Source organism: Thermobia domestica, chromosome 11 (genome assembly GCF_964235325.1).
Source record: "Thermobia domestica chromosome 11, izTheDome1.hap1.1, whole genome shotgun sequence".
NCBI lineage: Eukaryota > Metazoa > Arthropoda > Insecta > Zygentoma > Lepismatidae > Thermobia > Thermobia domestica.
In genome coordinates, this window is record NC_137464.1 from 170853506 (window position 1) to 170876711 (window position 23206).

The 23206-nt window shown below is 36.2% G+C and overlaps 1 protein-coding gene across 2 annotated transcripts in view; it reads left to right on the forward strand.

Moving 5' to 3' along the window:
- Grip128 (gamma-tubulin complex component 5) overlaps nucleotides 1–23206 on the forward strand; it is a 136571-nt gene that overhangs the window by 108954 nt on the left and 4411 nt on the right. The window contains exons 18-19 of one of the 2 annotated variants that reach the window (XM_081731328.1): nucleotides 3276–3435; nucleotides 16234–16402. In XM_081731328.1, the coding sequence (XP_081587454.1) occupies nucleotides 3276–3435; nucleotides 16234–16402 (329 nt within the window). Of the gene's footprint in view, nucleotides 1–3275; nucleotides 3436–5437; nucleotides 8958–16233; nucleotides 16403–23206 lie in introns of those variants that run through there. The other variant, XM_081731329.1, reaches the window with a different exon arrangement.

The window sequence follows — 23206 nt, forward strand, 5'->3', positions numbered from 1 at the left end:
AACCGTAATATAACTCGTGGTACCAATATATTTACGAAATCGGTTGCATTTTGTTGCTAGTCTCACATAAATTCGAACAATTGGATTTCTCATTCTTCGAAAACCATTAATTCTAAATATCCTCACCTCTACATTCTCTTACTTATCAAATGAATTTCAATATCTATTTAATACCAATGACTGCAATAAAGAAAAAATCTTCACCGAAGGAAAAAAAAATTATCTATCCTTGTCTGTGTTTCCACCACGAAATTTACGGCAGTAGGTACGTGTCGTAGCCCATGTTTTTAAAAGTTAACTGATTCACAGAACGTACCTCATTAACTTGCTTAACTACTTATTACTAGCGTTCACATATTTTACTCGCACACTGAGAAAAAATTTATGTGGCGTACGTAAAAACATAGGTTACGTGTGTAAATCCTGTAGTTTTTGGACTTAACGTATACTAAACGTATACATACTTTCCATATAAGTGTTCCGAATAAACGTACTTTCCGCACGAACGAAAGAACTGTATGTAGGCGGTCAGGATCTCACATAGAGATAGCCATATGTAACTTATAGCTGACGTACGTAACGTACGGAAGACTGTTAGATGTCAGACACCCTGCAACGACATTGTATAACATCTAAGCGGGAAAGAGGGCAGTACGTATGTAGCATATGGATAATGTATGATAAGTATTGATTTCTGTAGTAAACATAAGAATCCCGTATATTTGTACACTATACCGCTGTCCGGATAACGGATTTTTCTCAGTGACCTTAGCCCGTTTTTCTATTAACCTAGAACGACAGGGACATAAACACAGAAACATCGAGGAGAGTTAAGATTCCAAAGGTTCTTCCACCGGGAATCGAACCCGGGACCCCATACACCAAAAGTGCACGTGATAGCCAATAGACCAGCGAGTAGGGCACCAAGTCGACCTCTCAGACGATTTACAACATTATCACTATGTACATGATGTGTTGAATAACGGAATCGTTCCCGATTTCTTATTGTAAGGACAGTTTATTTTTTCCAATGAAAAATTTTCCATAGTAAATTCCTCAAATTTCATTCTCAAGCCGTTATAGGGTACCTTCATGGAGAGTTTCGCATCTTATCTCATTAAGAAATACCTAATGGCTATGAACAGTTCTTCGCCCATAAAATTCACATAGTACATTCCATAAATTTAGAACATTTTACTTACACAAGTCATAACCTAAGGTAGGTACCATTATGCAGAGTTTCAAATCTCTATCTCATTTGGAAGCACCTAATCAATGATGAGTGAGTAAATGAACCGATCTCTGTTTGAGTAAGGACAGTTTTTCGCCCATAGAAAATTCCATAGCACATTCCTTAAATTTCGGACATTTTTCATATTCAAGCCATTATAAGCTACCTTTGTGCAGACATTCACATCTTCATCTCATTGGAAAGTACCTAATGGCTACGGACAATTTTTCGCCTATAAGAAATTTCCCATAGCGCATTCGTCAATTTCAGACTTTTTCCATACTCAGGTCATTATAAGATACCTTTATGCAGAGTTTCACGTCTTATCTCATTGGGAAGTACGAAATGATGAGAGAGTGAGTGAACCGATTTCTGCTTGACTAAGGACAGTTTACACTCATAAAATTTTTCCATAGCACTTCCTTAAATTTCGGATATTTTCCATACTCAAATCATTATAAGGTACTTTTATACAGAGATTCATGCCTCTATGTCATTGGGAACTGCCTAATCAATGCTATGAGTGAGTCAGTCAGTGAGTGGACCGATTTCTGTTTGGCTAAGGACAGTTTTCACCCATAAAAAATTTCCTTTAGCACATTACCTAAATTTCAGACCTTTGCTATACTCAAGTCATTATAAGGTACAATATACAGACTTTTACGTCAATATTTCGTAAACAAGTACTTAATCAATGTGACGAGTGAATGAATGAACCGATTTCTGCTTGGCTAAAAACAGTTTTTCACCCATAAAAAAATTCCCATAGCACATTCCACACATTTCGGACTTTTTTCACACTCAAGTCATTATAAGGTACCTTTGTGCAGAGTTTCACGTCACTGTCTCATTGGGAAGCACGTAATCAATTTGATGAGTGAAAGTACGAACCTATTTATGTTTGGCTAAGTACAGTTTCTCTTCCATAAAAAAATTCCATAGCACATTAATCACATTTTAGACTTTTTCTGTACTCGAGTCATTATAGGGTGCCGCTATGCAAAGTTTCACGTCTATATCTCATTGGGAAGTACCTAATCAATTTGATGAGTGAGTGAGTGAAACGATTTCTTGCTTGGCTAAGGACAGTTTTTTTTTCATTCCTTACATTTCGGACTTTTTCCATACTCAAGTCATTATGTGGTACCTTTATGCAAAGTTTCACGTCTCTATCTCATTGGGAAGTACCTAATCAATTTGATCAGCGAGTCAATGAGCCTGAAAACTGCGTATTTTAGGGGTCCAGTACTCGAATATAGTTAAAGGTAGGAATGTGAGATTTAGCATATGAGTATATCTGTCGGATATCTCCTTAAAGTCTAAATTTCATGTTTCTACCCTTAATAGAATCGTTTTTACAAAGCCTCGAAATCGGCGATTTTACCCAAAACTCTTGTTCGTGTATAATACAGTATGCTTACGGCAGTGCAGGCCAGTTTTCATTTTTTTCGCGGAACTTGGCTGCCATGCACTGCCGTGCATGTTGAAACTATTCAGGTTTGTGTATCAAACTTCTGAGCAGCAGTTCTGCACTGAGAAAAAAAAAATCGCCTGGCTGGTCTCGGACCGTAACAATGTTGGAAATTTTGGCGCGTGTGAGAGCGTCCATCCAGCAATCTCCAAAGCATTCAGCACTTAAAACAGGTCGGCCAGGCGATTTTTTCTCAGGCAATGTACATAAAATTGCGTGTAATATATTTAAATACATGAACTTTGTTTCTTCTTTCCTGAAGATTTAATTGTTGCTGTTCTTGTACTCATGCCAAATCATTATACCACCACAAGCAAAATAGGCCTTACATTAAAAAACTGAAATAAACAAAAGTGTATCTGTGTTACCACTATAGTAATATAAGTGTAATAACCTTAATAGAAAGGTCTTATTTGAAACTTAAATAATCTCGAAGTAATAGAACACATTTGAAGATTACTAACATTGCTCATAAGTTGTATATCTCATGTACTCTTTCCTACTTATATTAGAACATTTTATTTTTAAATAATTAACTCAAAAATTCTGTACTCCATTTCATTCTTCTTGTAGGTTTTGAATATTGCTTTGAAAGTTCATGCGATATGGAAACAAGGAATCAATGCGTTAAGCACTGAAACACTAGCACTATTGGAACATTCATATGTTCAATACCACACATTCCTTGCATCTGTGTTATTTAATACTGTACAGCGTGGAACATCACCGCATTGTAAGTTAATATTCTTATCTTTCCAGAATGGACATTGTTACTATTTTAGGTTATTTGTATTTTGTTGCTGTTATCAACTGTCAATCAACTGAGTGATATGAACGTTTGTTATGAGGGAATACAGTAAAGTCTGTCTCTTCATCACGATTAATTAAAAATTAAAAGTTGCTTATTTAACCAGGTAATCAATTTACAGAAAATTAGAGTATTAAAAAAAATGTTATAGTTTATAATAATGCTATGTTTTTCTAATGGAGTAACTAAGAGTTGTTAATACTGCGTTCCCCCCCCCCTTTCAAGAGGTGTTCCCGAGGGGAACCGGTCAAAACCCCCACAGCCAAAACACCCACACTCAAGAAATGTCAAAAAGCCCACACAAACGGTCATAACCCCCACACAAATGGACAAATCTCCCAAACACACGAACGGTCATAACCCCCACAGCCAAAACCCCCACACTCAAGAAATGTCAAAACGCCCACACGATCGGTCATAACCCCCACACAAATGGACAAATCTCCCAAATACACGAACGGTCATAACCCCCACACTGGTAATCGGTCATAACCTCCAACGGTCATAACTCCCACACAAATGGACAAAACAGCCACACATAGCAACGGTCACAATCCCCACATAAATGGACAAAACCCCCACACAAATGGACAAAACTCCCACACAATCGGTCAAATCTCCCACACTCTGAAATGATCCTGGTTGTATGTCTTGCCCTTGTACTTTTTAACAACATTTTTTATTTCACTTAAACCGATGTTGCAACTATTCTTCTTGCACTGTTTTGTAATGAAAGAAACACTAAAGTGGGCGTCGTAAAGAGCCGCAACAAAGACGTGCAATCACGATATTTTCAGAGTGTGGGGGATTTGTCCGATTGTGTGGGGGCTTTGTCCATTTGTGTGGGGGTTTTGTCCATTTATGTGGATATTGTGACCGTTGCTATGTGTGGGAGTTTTGTCCATTTGTGTGGGAGTTTTGACCGATCGTGTGGGCGTTTTGACATTTCTTGAGTGCGGGGGTTTTGGCTGTGGGGGTTTTGACCGTTCGTGCGTTTGGAGGATTTGTCCATTTGTGTGGGGGTTATGACCGATCGTGTGGGCGTTTTGACATTTCTTGAGTGTGGGGGTTTTGACCGTTCGTGCGTTTGGGGGATTTGTCCATTTGTGTGGGAGTTATGACCGATCGTGTGGGCGTTTTGACATTTCTTGAGTGGGGGGGTTTGGCTGTGGGGGTTTTGACCTAGACCCTTCCCGAGACACCTTTGTTTTCAAAAACTTCACCGTTTATCTCTTCATATGCACTTTTGTACTCCACTTTAGTTTCAAATAATTATTTGCTATTCCTTGTGAGTTCCAGCATGCGGAAATCCTTGCATTAACGTATTAATGAGTTCATGTGGCTCCCAAACGGTAAGAAATATGGCAAAATGTTTACTCTCAAAATTCTTCAAAATTTAGCGATTGTTTCAATGGTGGCAAAATAAATCCCTGTTTTTATTTAAAATGTTGAAGTTGCCAACCCGTAGTTATTCGTGAGACGCCCCTGAATTCCGAAGCATCACCACATGATTTGGGGCATCCACTGTTTTTTTTTCCAATTGAGTTAAGGCCCTGAAAATGCTTCCTGAAAATAAAAATTATGCTGATCTATTCACTGGTCTTGCCTTACCTTCACTGTACTAAGATCTAACTAAAGAATTTAGGATTTGCTTACTGAGAATAGAAGACATCTGAAACAGTTTATATGTATTACTAAACCATGTGATCACGTACTTACAAAATCAGTTGCAGGGCCTTAATTTAAAAATATTAGTTCCTCTTAGAGCGTAATTACGTTATATAAAGTTAAGAAGATCGAACAACCTGAATTCTCGTACCTTTAGTTTCAATTCTTAGGAGTTTATTATCTGTACAGACATGTTGTCTCTGTCTCATAAATTGAATGCATGGAAGTATTCATATTTGGGAATTATTTTCTTTTCCAGTGGAAGGTCTTTCTGCAGACCTTATTTACAGCTGTCCTGAGCATAGACCTGACAAAGATGGTCTCGAAGCACACATTTCGAAATTCTTTGGAAGATCGTAGAATACCGAATGTATTAAAATGTAAATGTGTTACCGAATTATTGGTGCTTTGCGTGTAATCAATGTTACATTGTAAGTCTTGTCGTTTATGGACTTACTGGATATTTTTCTGAAGAAAATGTCATAATTGAGGAGAATTGTGTGTATTTTTAAAGGTCAAATGTGTTAATGTTATGTAAGTGAACATTTTCAAGTGTATGATATTTTATATTCATTTGTGTGGGAATGAAAGCAACTATTAACGTAAAAATAGTGAACATCTCTTAAGAGTGTATGGAGGAAACAGTAAAACTTCCCAACCAAGCCACAGATATAAGTAAGACATAGTGTTTGTAGTGAGGGTAACATCATTCACCTTCGTCAACCATTTAAAGCTAAAATTAAGTGAAGATTTTAGATATGTGCCTTTTGTTGTTCGGTTATCGAGAAATGTGTTGTATTGTGTAATGTCATCAAGAACTGTGTACTCATTGCATGAATATTTTACTTCTAAAACTAATGTTTTAGAAAGTCAGTGTGATAGCTTTGTTATAAATTCCTCCAAGCTGGTTTCATTTCATATTTAAAAACTTACTCTTAGTAAATTGAAATAACATGACTGTCCTAATACATTACCAGGAATTAATGTTGGGACTGTCCTAATGTCATTCTGTACGAATGCAGAATTTAACTACGAATTGTATTAACTGGTGTAGATTTCTTGATTTATAAATGACATTCGAGAAGTTGAACAATTAACAGCGCATCGTAGTATTATGTTTCTCATAACGAAGAGGATTCTCTTAAAACAAACTATTAGTTCGCTCAAATCTTATCTAAAGTCCATAAGTTGCTAGCATAAAATTTTTACGTTTATTTATTTCTTACTGTATTTATTGAAGTTTAAGAGATATCAGGTACTTTTTTTTTCATTAGGCAGCGAAGTTGCATCAACATAAATGTATTTTTTCAATAGTGCATGTACCTTTTTAAATATACTTTGTGCATAATTTTCAATACACATATATGAGGTTACAGTGAATACAGTTTGTGAAATGTATTGTTTCTCTTAGAGTGAAGAATGGTGGTAAAACTGTAAACCTGTTTTCAAAATATATAGTTCCAATATACTTCAATATTACAGAAGTTTACCACTGTATTCGTTTAGTGCACTTGGAGGAATCCGTGACTCATGTAACTTAGTTAATGCAGAGTACGATGATCATCCGGAGTAAGCTATGTAACATTATTATTTACAGAGCCTTGAATGTGATACCTCAACTTGGTACGACTTTTCCTGTTTAATGATATAAATGTTAGGGATTATTACTTCTATTTTTTCATTTAAGTATTTCCTTTATTTTTTGTTTATTAGATCTGGATAGCAGTAACAGCTAGTTTTCAAAAACAAAGTGTATGTGGTGAGTTTGCACAATTTATTGTTGTTTAAGTGATGAACTACAATGTATTTTTTCCTTATAGTTCAAAAATTTGTAAGTACATTTCTCTTTTGCAAGATTTTCAAGTTTGAAAAAAATGTCACAAGCTACATGTCTATTGGTGTGGTAATATGGTTTGACCTATTTAAGAACAACTGTTATGTCAAAATGTTGTTTCAAGTATCTTTTTTTTGCCTGCATATGGTATCCTTTTCAAAAGATAGTGTGTTTTTGAATCATTTATCAATCTTCTGTAACATACATGTCTGGCTAGGAAACAGTGTACCGTTTAAATGATCGATTCTCTGAAATGTATCAGTTTCTCGTCAGTAGTCAAGTCTGCTCCTGGGAGATAGTACTCTATCAGATTTGAACGCACGTTACCCTGTATGGGACTAAGTTTACTTTCTTTTCTAAACTTGTTCATTTATCACCCACTCATCTACTAAAGGAACGTAAACGAAGTATGCCAATAAACGATTGTGGATAGTTTGATACAGTAAAATAAATTAAAAGATCATTCGCACAATATTCAATACCATATAAACAGTAAGACAAAGTTCAAAGAAAATAGACATTTAATGTTATGAAAATGATAACTACGAATTTCATATATAAGCCTGTTGATATTTTGTGAAGTTTCAAAGCATAAAATTAACTTTTATTTTTGGATTTGAAATAAAGATCATTGTAAAGTGTAAACATTTGAATATCAAAATGGAAGCAGAACGTAGAGGTAGTGCAAGATGAAAACAATATCAGAGGAACTCATTTTGCACCAATATTTGTTTCAAGAGCGTAAAAAAAAAAAAAGGTCAAGGAAGATCCGGGTACTTCTTAAATAGCTATTTGAACTAAACTTTAAAAGGTTTTGGTGGTGAGAAGTGCAATGTTTTCGTTTCAGTTATATTTCAATAACTAATTAGAAATTAACATGAGTAGAATTTTTTTTCGTGTGTATGATTTTCCTTCCCTCAGAATTTTGTTTCATTAAATTTAGCACTTAATGCTAGTCAAGGAAGAAATTAAAGGCGGCAAACATCATTTTGTTCATATCATGTTTGATTTTAAACAGTACAGAGATGAAAAATAAACCAAGAAAAGGCATAATCTTTGTTTTGTAAGGTGTAATCCTAAAAATAATATTAATATAAATTATTATTTTCCTTTTAAATTGAATTTTTTTATAGACGAATAAGAAGAAGTAAGATTGCTGGTTTTTCATTCATGTTTCGTAATTTATTTGTAACTACGTTGAATGTATGAATAATATAAAATAAATTAACATTTTGAAACGTTGGTAATTACGTGCAAAAGTGTAAAGAAAGTGATATAAAATGTTCTGAGTTAACTTAGGTGGTTGTCAGTATTCAGAGTTTTCAGAATTTCAAATTTGTATTAACTAGATCGCATCTGTAGGTAAAGATGCATACATAAAACATCACTAAAGTTGTTAAGCAAAACACCATTCCGTGGATTTGAACAAGCAGGGTTTGTAATGTATTTCTTACCACATAGGATATCATTATCAAGTTTTAAATGTCAAGGAAAATAGGTTTAATAGGATATAATTTTAAGTAATCGCACCAAACTAGAAATACGAAATAACCCCAACTTAGAATAGAAAAAGAATAATTAAGAACAGAACTGTAATTTTCCAAACATTTATCGTCTACAGGGATTATGCCTAGGTTTGAGTATGGTCTTCTTCTGTCCATAGTGTAAATATTTTTACTTCCATTCTTTTTTAATTTTCTTCATTCTTTTAATTTTTTCTAAGTTTGTAAAGCTTAAATATCTAATTTATAAATCCAAATAAGAATCTTGTAATTATATATAAGTTGATATTAATTTATATAAGTTAATATTAATAAAACTTTGAGTACTGTTTTGTTCATAACTTTGTAAAGAAAAAGAAAAAGTAATTTTGCTGGCATTTCTGTACTGTATATTTCATGTAAATAAATAACTGTATTGTTATTAAAAAATAGATCTTCAGTATGTTAAATCTGTAATTTATTTGAATTATCAGAATCCTGTACTTTGATAGCGTAGACACAGTATAACGATATGTCTGGTTCTTAAATGTTAATATTGAGCCATAAACATACAAATTACCCTTTTTGTACACTTTGTTTAATAATTATAAAGGAGAAGCGTACATTTTATTTCTACACAAAGGACCCCGCACTTTTCTTATGGAAAGTGGCTTTCGGCTAATGTTGTTGAAACTTCGCTGGTTGATAGTTCTTAACATGTGGATCAAAAGTCTCAATGGGCACAAAGACCGAAATCCACTCCTTCCCCCCCAAAAAACCGCCTGCAAGTAGCTGGGGGGATTGAACTGATATCAGCATGTAAAACAATTTGTTGTTTTAATCAACTCAACAAGGATCCCAAACAACCACATGTTAGACTATCAAACTACCCCACTTGACACCGCCCTTTCCCCCCACATATCCCCCCCCCCGCGAATTACCTTACGGATGTTCCATATTACTGTAGTTTATAGTTGCGCGTATCTGTTGAAATACCTACAGTTTTGGTCTCACCGACGATATAATGGGTTTCACGTATCGCTGATTACGAATCTGAGGTGAGAGTTCTAGAATTCAAGATGGAGGATCAATATGGCGGATCAAAAACACGAAACTCCTGAATGTAGCCACAAATAGCTGTTACTAGGGTATTTTGGGTCGTTGGTTACGAATCTGAGGTCAAAATTCTTGAATTCAAGATTGCAGATCCAATATGGTGGATAAAAACGTCGAAGCCACAAATCGTAGTAGACTAGAGTGTTTTTAGATCGCTGTTTAAGTACGCAACATTCCTTGATACTTCAGTCACCATGTAGAATTATTCTGCACCCTTGTCCTTTACCAAAACCCACCACAGATATCTTAATGCTGAACGGTGTTAAAATAATTCATCAATTATCTGTTCATTATTTTCATCATTTCGGTTTGCAGCATCTAATGTGGTACTTAGCAATGAGTCATCGGGATATCTAATATTCTGTAAATGTCGGGCATGGCCTAAATACCACAAGACACTTGCAACGTGCGCACATGTACCTAATGTACGAGCACCGCTTTGACATATACAGTAGTAACCTTGAATAACATTTTGATCATAATCCTGGTCATCTTCATCATTGGCTACATATGCTATGAAAACTTGATGCTTAGTTGCATTGCGGAACCTTGAGTAGAGACGTATGCGCAGGAATCCCGGTTCAGTTACGTTTTCGTCAAGCTGGAATTGCTCATCCTTATCTCGTATTAGTTTATCTTGGACGTAAGAGGATGAGAGATCTACTTGATATGTGCCTACAGTCAAATCTCGTAAGTAGTTTAAGTTAAGTACAGAGAAATCAATTAGGCTTTGATCATTCAACGGTGCCCATTGACCGTTACTTCTAATAAGATTATCTACCTCCACTCTTGCTTTAACAACGTTCGGCATGATTGACCTATTTCCCATTTCTCTAGCTAATTCAATGGTTGCATCTTGCATGAAAATAACGGGATGGTATCTGTTCAAAATAGCTCCAGCTATGCGATAGAAACTATTCAGTTTCTTTGCATGTTGCAGATTCAATGTTTGTGCTAGGAACTTAAAAACAGATCTTAGATGCCCGTTTCTTGCCTCGACTATGCATCGACTTTTAGTAACTAGTCGAGAAGTATTCGCATCTTCTGTTGATAGTTGTCTTTCACGTGGTAGTAGGAGTGCGGGCATTCTATGATCAATTCCTAAATATTCCAGTAAAGGAATTGCATCGCGGTATCCTCTGTCTACTAACACAATGACCAGGATTATGATCAAAATGTTATTCAAGGTTACTACTGTACATGTCAAAGCGGTGCTCGTACATTAGGTACATGTGCGCACGTTGCAAGTGTCTTGTGGTATTTAGGCCATGCACGACATTTAGAGAATATTAGATATCCCGATGACTCATTGCTAAGTACCACATTAGATGCTGCAAACCGAAATGATGAAAATAATGAACAGATAATTGATGAATTATTTTAACACCGTTCAGCATTAAGATATCTGTGGTGGGTTTTGGTAAAGGACAAGGGTGCAGAATAATTCTACATGGTGACTGAAGTATCAAGGAATGTTGCGTACTTAAACAGCGATCTAAAAACACTCTAGTCTACTACGATTTGTGGCTTCGACGTTTATATCCACCATATTGGATCTGCAATCTTGAATTCAAGAATTTTGACCTCAGATTCGTAACCAACGACCCAAAATACCCTAGTAAACAGCTATTTGTGGCTACATTCAGGAGTTTCGTGTTTTTGATCCGCCATATTGATTCTCCATCTTGAATTCTAGAACTCTCACCTCAGATTCGTAATCAGCGATACGTGAAACCCATTATATCGTCGGTGAGACCAAAACTGTAGGTATTTCAACAGATACGCGCAACTATAAACTACAGTAATATGGAACATCCGTAAGGTAATTCGCGGGGAGGGATATGTGGGGGGAAAAGGGCGGTGTCAAGTGGGGTAGTTTGATAGTCTAACATGTGGTTGTTTGGGGTCCTTGTTGAGTTGATTAAAACAACAAATTGTTTTACATGCTGAAATCAGTTCAATCCCCCCAGCTACTTGCAGGCGGTTTTTGGGGGGAAGGAGTGGATTTCGGTCTTTGTGCCCATTGAGACTTTTGATCCACATGTTAAGAACTATCAACCAGCGAAGTTTCAACAATATTAGCCGAAAGCCACTTTCCATAAGAAAAGTGCGGGGTCCTTTCTAAGATGTCTGCTTAATCAACAGAATAATTCTATTTAATTTTTGTTGTCATGACGACGACATCAAGATTAGATTACATAAGAACATTTGAATGTTTTTTATATATTAACATTATAACTATATTATTTCTTGGTCTTTCTTTTCTTCTATTAGCAGAATCTGCCTAGTATATATTTAAAATACATTATGACCCAAAATTACAAGTAAATTACGATTGTTACAAGTAAAATATACAACATACTGTTATAACAGTGCAATTTAAACTTCGGCAATAAAAAGCCGAAGGTATACTACTCGGAGCTCGTTAAGACTTCAAAGGTTATATTACAGAAGTTCCAAACTCTTCTGGTAGCACAATGAATGTGAACAATAGTGATACTTTTCCATTCTAACCAATGCTGCCAATTGCGTAGTAAAATGATAAGAAGTATGCATAGTTAAAATAGCGACAAACAGCTATCAAAACTGGAAAATGGAATATGGTAGACTTGTTATCCAACCTTTTCATCAACTATCTTCTTTGTAGGACTTCAAACCGTTTACCATGTACCGATTTATAGGTATGTTTAGATCAGTTTACTGTTTGAGTCATGTTTATATCAAATTTATTGCATACTTTGTGACAAAAATTTGCGGTCAATCATTCATCGTCCGTGTCTACATTTATGCATATCCCAAATTGAAGACAAGTTCAGACGCAGGAATAACTCACGAACTGAAATAAAATGAATGTCGCTACTATTTTTTATTATTACACAGAATAAGAAACTTGGCACTTGAAATTGTCATCAGAACTTGAATTCACTGTAATTTTCCTGATAAAGTAGAAATGGAAATTAACAATTTTTAGCTTTTTCGTGTTTGAGTATACACTCAAGTAGGATTTAACCGTTTCTCAGAAGGGTGCCTTTACAAGCTGTGAATAACTTGTGAAAGCTTGATGAAATATGCACATCTGGGGCCATTGTCGTAGACAAATTGCACCAATTGTCCCGACGTTATCGTTTTAAAGTATTTAGCTGGGAACACTAGAATGATTTTTCTCCTTTACAATCCCTGCCTTCTTAATGTTTGCTCTTATAAACAGAATTCCTAAATTCATTCTTACTGTAACCATGTCGTAAGTATTCAATATGTTAATCGTAAACTGTGGCCTTTTTGTTCTTCCGGTTTGGATAATAATTTATTTGCTCTGGTAAAGTTGTTCCTGAGATTGGATTTCATTTAAGGTGCATGTGAATTTATTTGTATACTGTGTGCCAGCCCTTAGTTTACTGTATATTTTTTAACAAACGTGTTATCACTTTTATTGATCGTTAGGTGTAATAAAACTACCCTTCACGAATTACTCAGAGAATCGGTCAAAAAAAATAAGCAGTACATATCTTGAATGGTCATCAAGCGTAACTTCAAGTAAAATTCAATGCATTAAAAAACAACAAGTAGATTATCATTTATGTAATAGGATAAATCTAAAACAGACTGCATTTTACGATTGGGATAATTGAGTGGCTGTGACATAGTGCCGCTAAGGAAGATGATACATATGAGACAACTCGTCTCATGCGATTTCTAAAAGCTGCGAAGATTTTTCTACGACCTACATGTAAAATATCTCTGGGAATTTTGCTTATCATACATGAGGTACTGACAGTGCCTTTCTATCTGTATCAGCATCCGTGCCCAATGTCTGAAAATGTGATGCAATATATCCTGAATAATGTTATTAATTTTACTGAGGATATTGTTTTTTTTATATAATCAATTCCCGTGGTCGATTGTGATCACAAGAAATGATCTGGTGATGAAACTGACAAAAAATTTGATAAAATCTTCTCGCCAAAAAAATTGCTGATCAAGGCGAGAGACTCAGGTGACTCGTGCTACGTTGCTTCGCCTTGTTGAAAATATGTTCCGTATCTGTTAAGTATTGTCTAGTTCCTCAAGAAATTCCTGAAAAGTCTGTTTATACCTGTTTGTGTTCAACATGTAAGGAAGATTTCCTGAATCATTCGCTGAAATGCGTATCCTTCTTCAGGGGAGAATACGTTTATCGAAAGTATTTGAATCCCTTTTTCACTTAAGATACGCATGGGAAATGAATTGGGAATTTAACGGCATGAGTATGTCACTATTCATCTCAGCGACTCCAAAAACTATGTATTAGACACCAATATCGATATTTTTGTGTTACTGTTACATATCTTCCCTCCTTGCCGAAAGTGCTCAAAAACCTAAGTTAGGCCTCGATCCACTCATGTACATTTCTGCTTACTGAAACCTAGTCTGCCTTCCAAGAGATCAAGTCCAGAAAAATAAACGTAGAACATTACGTCCCTCCGAGCTGTGTGTACCACAGAATAACATGCGTAAATGGCTAGAAGAGTATACAAGGGAAATAGACAATCTAGACATGTCTATCAAGTAAATATCTAATTTGCTTATAGAAAACGGTCATACATGATGACAAAAGATAAGTCAGAAGCTGGTATATTAGGTAACACATGATTAAAACTTTAATGAGCGTAGGATCTCACGGAACTAAGATATACAGATGGAAGTCTACTCTTCCTTCCTTTGTAGTTTAGTGGTTAGCGTCCCGAACTGCAAATAATCTTTCATTTTAGCATGGGTTCGAATCCTATACGGATAATTATTTTTTATTTAGAAACTGCTTTCTATCGCAAAAAAAAAAAAAAAACAAAAACAAAAAAAAACGTATATATGGATGTAAGAAAATTATAAATACCTGTATGCCACAGCTATGTAATATATTTGGTCTAGGAATTAATTCGTGCGGTTTTTAATAAAAATTGAAGCTTTATTTCAAAAACAAAGTAAATGAATACGTTAACAAAAATATTGTCCATCGCTAGCCACTACTTTCTCCCATCTTTCAGGCAATTTACGGATTCCGTGTCGAAAGAATTCCTCATCTTTTGACGCAATCTAATCAAAGACCCATTTTTCGATATTTTCTGAAGAAGTGAACCGCTGTCCAATCAAATCGTTATTCATGCAATCGATCAAGTAGTAGTCAGACGGAGCAGTGTCTGGTGAATATCGCGGGTGGAGTAACACTTTCCATCCGACATTTTCCAAATAGGTTTTGACCGGTTTTGCGACATGTGGTCGAGCGTTATCATCTTGATAAATAAGTTTATTATGCCTGTTATTCCATTCTGGTCGTTTTCAGGCCAGAGCTTGCTTCAAACGCATTAATTGTTGTCGATAGCGGTGTCCATTAATAGTTTCACCAAGTTTCAGAAGTTCATAGTACACCACACGTTTCAAATCCCACCATATATACAGCATAACCTTTGCACAATGAATATCTCGTTTCGGTTGTGAAGGACCTGGTTCACCTTGCTTCACCCAGGCTTTTTTCGTTTAGGATTCTCGTAATGAATCCACTTCTCATCACCAGTTACAATTCGATGCAAAAATCCCTTCCTTTTCTGTCTTTGAAGCAGCAATTAACAAACGGTTTTTCTTCTTTCAACGTCTTTCTTTTCAATTCATGTGAAACCCAATAAGACATCTTTTGAATCATTCCTATGGCTTTGAGACGTTTGGAAACTGTTGTTTGCTCAACTCCAAATGCTTCTGCAAGTTCGTCCTGCGTTTGACACGAATCCTGATCAAGCAATGCTCTCAATTCTTCATCTTCAAATTCTTTTGGCTGTCCAAATTGCTTTTGGTCTTCCAAGCTGAAATCACCACCTTTAAACCGTGCAAACCACTTCTGACACGTTCGCTCAGCTAGAGCATGGTCACCAAACACTTCCACTAAAATATGATGACTTGCGGTAGCACTTTTCTTCATGTTAAAGCAATGAAGAATAACTCCCCGCAAAAACACTTTATCAGGCACAAAATGCGCCATTTTCAGTTGAAGAAAAAATGTTGTTGTTTCCGCTTCAAGCAACTGACATATACTAAACAAGATGCTCAATGACAGTAGTTTTCAACGCATGTTTGGATCAACGAAACTATGGGACAATAAGCTAGTTACGCCATCTTTTGTAAAACCGCACGAATTAATTCCTAGACCAAATAGTATAATTATGGCTTATGGAACCTGGAGGTTCAATGCCGAGATCACAAAAATTCTCCATTGACTTCTGTCCTTAGCCAACTGGATCCATTTTCCATTTTGTATTCCTATTTCTGAATACAACCGCTGAAGTTTTATTTATTTACGCATGGAACACCAGGAGCAAGTAAATATTCTAAATATACTTCAAGGTTCATATTGCTGAAATAATTTAAGATATTTCTTCGCGGTAATCGTGCTAAGATTTCTTTATGGAGAGAGAATCGTGCGAATATGGATATTAACATATACAGAATTAAATTATTAAATGTTAAGCCTCAATTCATTGATGTTACAATTAAAGAAATCGTCACATTCGTCTGTGATCCTTCGTTATGTACGTAGAAAAAAAAAGACCCAATTTCATTTATGAATGAAGTTTCATTTATTCTTATAATTCCTTCCAGATATATCTGTTTGTGTTACCGAAACCTTACCTTCTTTACATGAACTTGCTGTGAACGATTCGCAGATTTTCTATAGTGAACTGTCTTGGCAACTTGGCCCTCCATCGGGATGTGTTTCCTTTCGATCTCTCGAAGATAAACCAACTGGTGAAGGTCATCGTATGGCTAGGTAAGACCCTTATGTACTCATTGCGTTAACTTTTTTTTTTATGTAAAGATGTACAAAACACTCCTGAATTGTATGCAGTAAACGAAATTTTACTTTCTACATTAACTTTTCTTTGAACGACAAATGCTACTTGATGATTGTCTGTTGTCCTCCAACTAAATACAAAAGAAGGGGGCACCGTGGCTCAGTGGTTGGGCGCAATACCTCTGGTGTACGAGGCCCCTGGTTCGATCCCCGGCCAAGTAAGCTTGTGGTGGACAACATCGTGTTCGTGGGCTTTCTCAGAGTACTCCCGTTTCCTTCCACATTTCTCATTCCACCAATTCCTCCCAGGGGCGGATAGATATCATTAGAGGGGCGCGGGCGCTTTTTCCCACAAGGGCCCAAATCAAGTTACACAGTTTTCTTTCTACAGTAGTAACAATTAAACGTTACATTCTTTCATCAGTATTTATGCTGAATTGTTCAAAGTATTACATGATGTTCAAGGAGTACGTATACTTAACAAAATTAGCAGATGTTTTAATGTACTACTTTTTGATACTATTGTATCTATCACAGTTTCATTCGAAACATTCCTTAAGAAATCTTTTTCAATAGACATCGACATAAATATTTCCAGATGTTCCTGAGACATGGTACTGCTTAACCTATTTTTAGTGTGTTTCAGTTTTGAAAACCTTTTTATTATTATTATTATTATTATTATTATTATTATTATTATTATTATTATTATTATTATTATTATTATTATTATTATTATTATTGTTATTACATGTTACTTGAGTTACGGGTAAAGCCAATAGAAATTTGTATGCTATTAGCAAACCTGGATAAGCATTACTGTACAAACTACAACTCTGCAAAATTAAAAAAAAAGCACCTTGAACAATTTTTCAAACGTTTTGTACTCGCCTTCCTTCTGAAGGAATGTATTTTCTTCTAATTCTGAATCACTTGAGTCATCAGCACAATTAGTCGTTTCTTCTCGGTTGTACTCGTAATCAAGTCTGATATTCAAGAATTCTCACTTCCTTCAAAAGTCCAAGAAGACTTCTATAGAATTCTTGGAAATTTCTTTCCTGATTTTTTCAGAAGATGAGTAAGTTTATCGAAAGCAGTGTCTGAAAGTTCTCTTACTTAGTTGAAGTTTAGCAGTGTAAAAGTTCTCTTACTTGGTTGAAGTTTCTAGAGTCCAAACAATCCATCAAGCATCTTGCTTTTTGAATCTTGAAGAAATGCTCGAAATTACCGTAACCAATATTGTGTTGAGTGCTTCGATGCACTAGTTGGTCATTGGATCAGGAGCAGCTTCATCTTCACATTCATAAGGAAACATTCTTTTTCCACCTCCAAAGTGTGTTTGTTTACATGTCAGTAGAAACAGAAACCACGTTATAATTCTTCATATTTATTATTGACCCATGCTTCAAATCTTAACTCTGCATTCTTAACAGATTCAAAACCAGCTCCCTGCTCTTTCAGTTGTGACACAGTAGTCTGATCATTCGATACGACTACAATACACCAGCACTTTGTGTTTGGAGATAGTTTGACAGTCACTTGAAATATTCTCAGGAACATTTGTGCTGTCGGAATTGTTTCGAACTTGAGAAGATCTTATATGTATCCTTTCGCTTTGCACCTAGCTTCTGGTTTGATATTTTCTGTAGAAACAATTTTCTTCATTGTAATGGTCCACGCTATGCACAAAGCACTTTCCGGGTTCGAAAAACGACCAAACGTTTTCTACAAACAGAGTGTTTTCCACCATCTTGTTTCTGCAATAACTCTAAGACGCCATTGTAGACATTTGATCTTCCAAATATTCATTTGCTGAAAATACTCACGCATAAATATCGTACAGTCATTCAGCAGAACAATGACATAGAATCAATGCAACTTTTTCTCAGATCATATATGTCAAGATCGAGTATATGAGCAAAATGACCAGACGTCCCGTTTTAGCCGGGACAGTCCCTTATTTTCAACCATTGTCCCGTTTTTTACTGATTCTCAAACGGGACTCCTAAATGTCCCGTTTTTAAGGAAACATGACCCAGGTGTCCCGTAATTATAAATGGTCAATACTAATTCTACTCTCTTCCGCACCTACAGTCATTGGGGAGGTTCAGCTTTGCCTAGAACTTCTGAATATTCAAATGAGAATTGAGTGTTCTGTGGTTCAAGTGGGAATTCTGTGTGTTGAAGTATGGGTAGTACTTAAGTTAGATACGCTGTGTTATCATTCTTACTTGTGTATTTTGTAAATTGAAAATATTGCTGAGTCCCAAAATGCAATGTGGAAATCCCCGCCCTCCGTCGCCGATTCGTATGCGTCCCGTTTTTGAAAGTGAAAGTTCTGGTCACCTTGTATATGAGCGTAACACGACACGTGTAACTCATCATATGTCTTTTGAAAAATCCAAATATTTTCCTTGCATGTTACTTGCGCCATCAGCTGAATTTCTAATACACTTCTTAATATCAAGGTTCAACTTCTGCAGAATTTTCAACGGTAAACCGCAAAGATACTGACCTGTGGTAGATATGCATTTTACAATTGGCACAATTCTTTCTTTAACAACATATCATAAAACAACAGAGCACTGGCCTGTTGAGTAGAAAACATCCCAGCGTGAGAGACTTCTTTCGAAATATCTTCACTGATAAGTATGTTTGTAGCATCCGAAACATAATTCACCATGTTTTTAGAAAGTTATATGACCACCATCTTACTTCCTCGTACATGACTCAGTTTACTCTTCTCGATGACCTTTTTAAAATTACTTTTAAGGGAAGGTCAAATTTGTTTAATAAAAGAATAATACATTATCCAAAAAGTTTTCATGATCTGTAGCTGTGTTTTCCAGTCTATAGGTTGCTTCATTTCTCTTTCCTTTGTAAGTGAGCCCTCTTTCACCAATTAGTTTCAGCACTTCGACAACACGATGCATCACCTGTCTGTTCTTCTCGACCTGATACCCGTTGTTTTATCTGTCCATAAGGAAGTAGTTTTTTTTAACACTATGTTTTCTTTCGTTAGATACGTAAACATCCACGCTGTGGAAGACTTGTGTTCTCTTACTCGCTGATAAGCTTGTTTAGTGTTACGTGCGTGGCGTAAGAAACTTGTTTGTTCAATCTGCAGAATAGAACTATGCTGTGCACACGCTGCAAAGAAACGCATTTTGAGCAGGAGAATATTACAGCCAAGCCCTGTTGGTGCCATCTGCTCGCTTATAAGCAAATTCAGGGGGGATGAAACTCAAAAACTTGAGGATACCATTTTCTTGTGAATGTATGAAAGAGTTCGTTGCTCTGTTCCCTGCGGTATCACGCTTTTAATGTTTTCACTGACTTCGGAATCGGCATCACTAGAACTAGAGCTTTCCTGTTCATTTTCTTATTTGATAGCAACAATCGTAGCTTAGGTTGGAAGTGCACTAATTTCAAGACTCATTGAAGTGGAACCTTCTTGTTCATTTTCCATTCTTGACAGTGACATTCATAGCTGATGTGGTAGGAGCAGTAATTTCAGCATTCATGAGACTAGAGTTTTCCTGCTCATTTTCCACTCTGACAGTAGTATTCGTAGCAGATGAGGTGGGATCGCTAATTTCAATACTGTATTCAGTCTGTTGGCAGCCAGTAGTTGATACTCTTGCAAGTTTGGAAGCACTAAATAGGTATGTGACCTTTCTGCAGGCATCAACATCTACTTCTAATAGCTTTGTTTTCTTTCCACAGTGCCGCATCGATTTTCACGATTTAAAGCTTGGTCTATTTAGTCCGAAATTTTCTTTTATTTGTTGCATCTTGGGGGTGATTCATTGGGAGGCGCCCGGTAGCCCGGTGGCCCTCTTCGCCTTTGATTCCTCCATCATCATTCGCTTGCCTTAATCATCCGTGTCCCTTAGCCTAAAAACCATTATTGTGGGACATTAAACTGAAAGATTTCATTGTTATTTTGTTCAATACAAAATATATATCTTGTGTCTGTAAAGACTAGGATAATAATTTTCAAACATGGTTAGTACTGTAGTGTGGGTAAGTAACATAGTAGCAATTTTTGTCACTAAATAACTATTTCAGTGTTTCTTTTAAAATTTTAAGTGTTTAAACTGATGTTCTATGACAACGTAAGAAAATTGATCCAAAGAGAATGAGTTTTTCTTGTACTTCTAAGATCATCTTGTGAATATAAGCATAGAATGTACTTCCTTTGAGAAAGTATTTCAGGCACAGTTTGGATAAGCGATTTTCAATCTTTTAATATTATGAAACCAGCAAAAACAAAGAAAAGTCTTGCATTGAAACTACAGCAAATCAAACTCCTTCGAACTTTTTTTTTTTTTTTATTACCGAGATTGTGTTTGAACATAAGACGATTGTTAAAATTGTTTCTACTTAAAAGCGTAATGCAGTCTATATTAAAGGAATCTACAATCGAAAATAGTATATGAGTTTCATCCTGAATATCAGATATAAGCAGCATTAATTTCTTGGGCTTGTGGTTGAAAATCTCTATTATTGACAAGAATATATTTACATGTCTTAATATAGCATGCTTATGGAGATAAGAAATTATTTACTTTATGTTTTACTGATATTAAACTGCCGAAATGAAATTTAGTTGTTCAGGTTGAAATCTATTAGTTACCAAGGGCAATTGCGACGAAAATTAGAACAAAGTATAAGGTGAATAAATAGGTTTGAAAAAAAACTAGTTGAACTATTTGGACCAGGCAACAACTTAAGAAAAAGTTAAAACTATTTAATGTACACATTTTAATCAATGCAGGAATGCGGAAGTGTTCAGCATAATTTGAGTAACTGAAAACTGACACTGCTCTTCGGAATATTTCAGTAGGAGAGTTTGGGTATGTCTTACGGACAAGGCATAGACACCCCAAAGTAGTCCAGTCATAATATGAAAATTAGTTGAAGAAATCCTTATAAGCATTGGACTTTGTAAATAGATGTATTAAGTTTCATTGAAAAACATTCCCCAAGGATCGCAAGTTTGCTACGGCCATCATATTGGAAAATGGCCGCCGCAAGATAAGAAATGGTTTTAAAGTTGCGATCAGTTTTAAAAAAACTTATAAGCATTTAACTTACTTTATAGATGCATTTTGTTAGAGTGTAAACCATACTAAAAGTTGGAAAAGAATTATAGGTGTGCTAAAGCTGCCAAATTGGAAAATGGCCGACACAATATGAAAAATTTGTATGAACGTGTAACTAAATGAAAACTTACCAAAAAGGGACTTCGCAAATAGATGTATTTAGTGATAGTGAAACACACAGCATACTTAAAGCCATCAAAAGTCGGAAGTGTGCTATGGCCGTCATATTGGTAAATGGTCACTCTATTATGAAAATTATTTTAAAGCTATGACCAGTTTGAAAACTTTTATTTCTATGAATCTTTGAATCTTTGTGAATAAATGACTTTAGTTGTAGTGAAAAGCACAAACACAAAGGGCATCTCCAGTGACTCCCTACTTTTTTGATCGGTGAGTACCAGGGTCGACTAGTCTCTATGGCATAAAGTGAAGTGTGTTTGAACAGGAGTCCGAAAACCGATCGACTTTACCGACAGTGATGAGGTCACTTCTCGGGTCACCGTGCGCCACTAGAAATGCTTTCGGTGGAGATCTTTGGATCTATCCTAATTTCCTGAATCTGCTGCGTAATTCTATGCTGCACATTATTTACCAAACCACAGAGATCCAGCAGGATTTTCACAAGTGACGAGAACTGGCCCAGAAACACGGATTGTTTACTTGTGGGGGCGCGTATATCCAGAAACTCGGACAATGTGGGTATGGAGAGAACGTGCAGACACGCTGGTTTCCGAATACGCAAACCCGTATGTCGTATTTGAAGTTGTTCCAGTGCAGGTCCCAAAACAGCCAGACACTGCTGATCGCTCTTAGCTATTTCGAGACATTCGTCAACTGACCTTGGTATATATATGTGTGTGAATGTGTATGTGTCAGGGAATAAATTGAACTGTGCCTCTCCCATAACACACTTCTAGCTATCGGTCTGCTGGATATCACAAGCAATTCCAAGAATATGTTCCCACAGGAACCAAACCAAGCTCAATTGACGCATGGGTCGAAATAACCGAGAGCGATCAGCACTGTCTGGCTGTTTTGGACCCTGACACTGGAACAACTTCAAATGCGACATCAGGGTTTGCATATTCGGAAACTGGCGTGTCTGCATGTTCTCTCCATACCCACATTATCCCAGGTGTCCGTTGGTCGCCGGAAATACAAGCCCCAACAAGCAAACAATCCGTGCTACTGGACCAGTCCTCGTCACTTCTTGTGAAGATCCTGTTGGATTTCCGTGATTTTATGGATAATGTGAGGCATAGAATTACGCAGTAGTCTCGGGAGATGAGGATAGATTCAAAGATCTCCATTAGAAGCCTCTCCAGTGGCGTATGGTAACCCCGAGAAGTGGCCACAACACTGTCGATACCGTCGATCTGTTTTTCGACTCCTGTTCGAACAAACCTCACATTGCGACATCGAAACCAACGTCTTCGTGACCTACAGAGCCCACCGGTTTTCTACATATCCATATTGACCCTGATACTCACCGGTCAAGAAAGTAGAAAGTCAACAGTGCATTGGGAAGAGATGCCGAGAGCAGATATCAAAGCAGGAGAAATATTTTTACTACACTTGTGTAGTGGTGGACAACAACAAACATTGGACGACTTACGGTAGATATTCAAACAACCTTTTAACATGACGTTTGACCTGTCATCACTACCTCCTA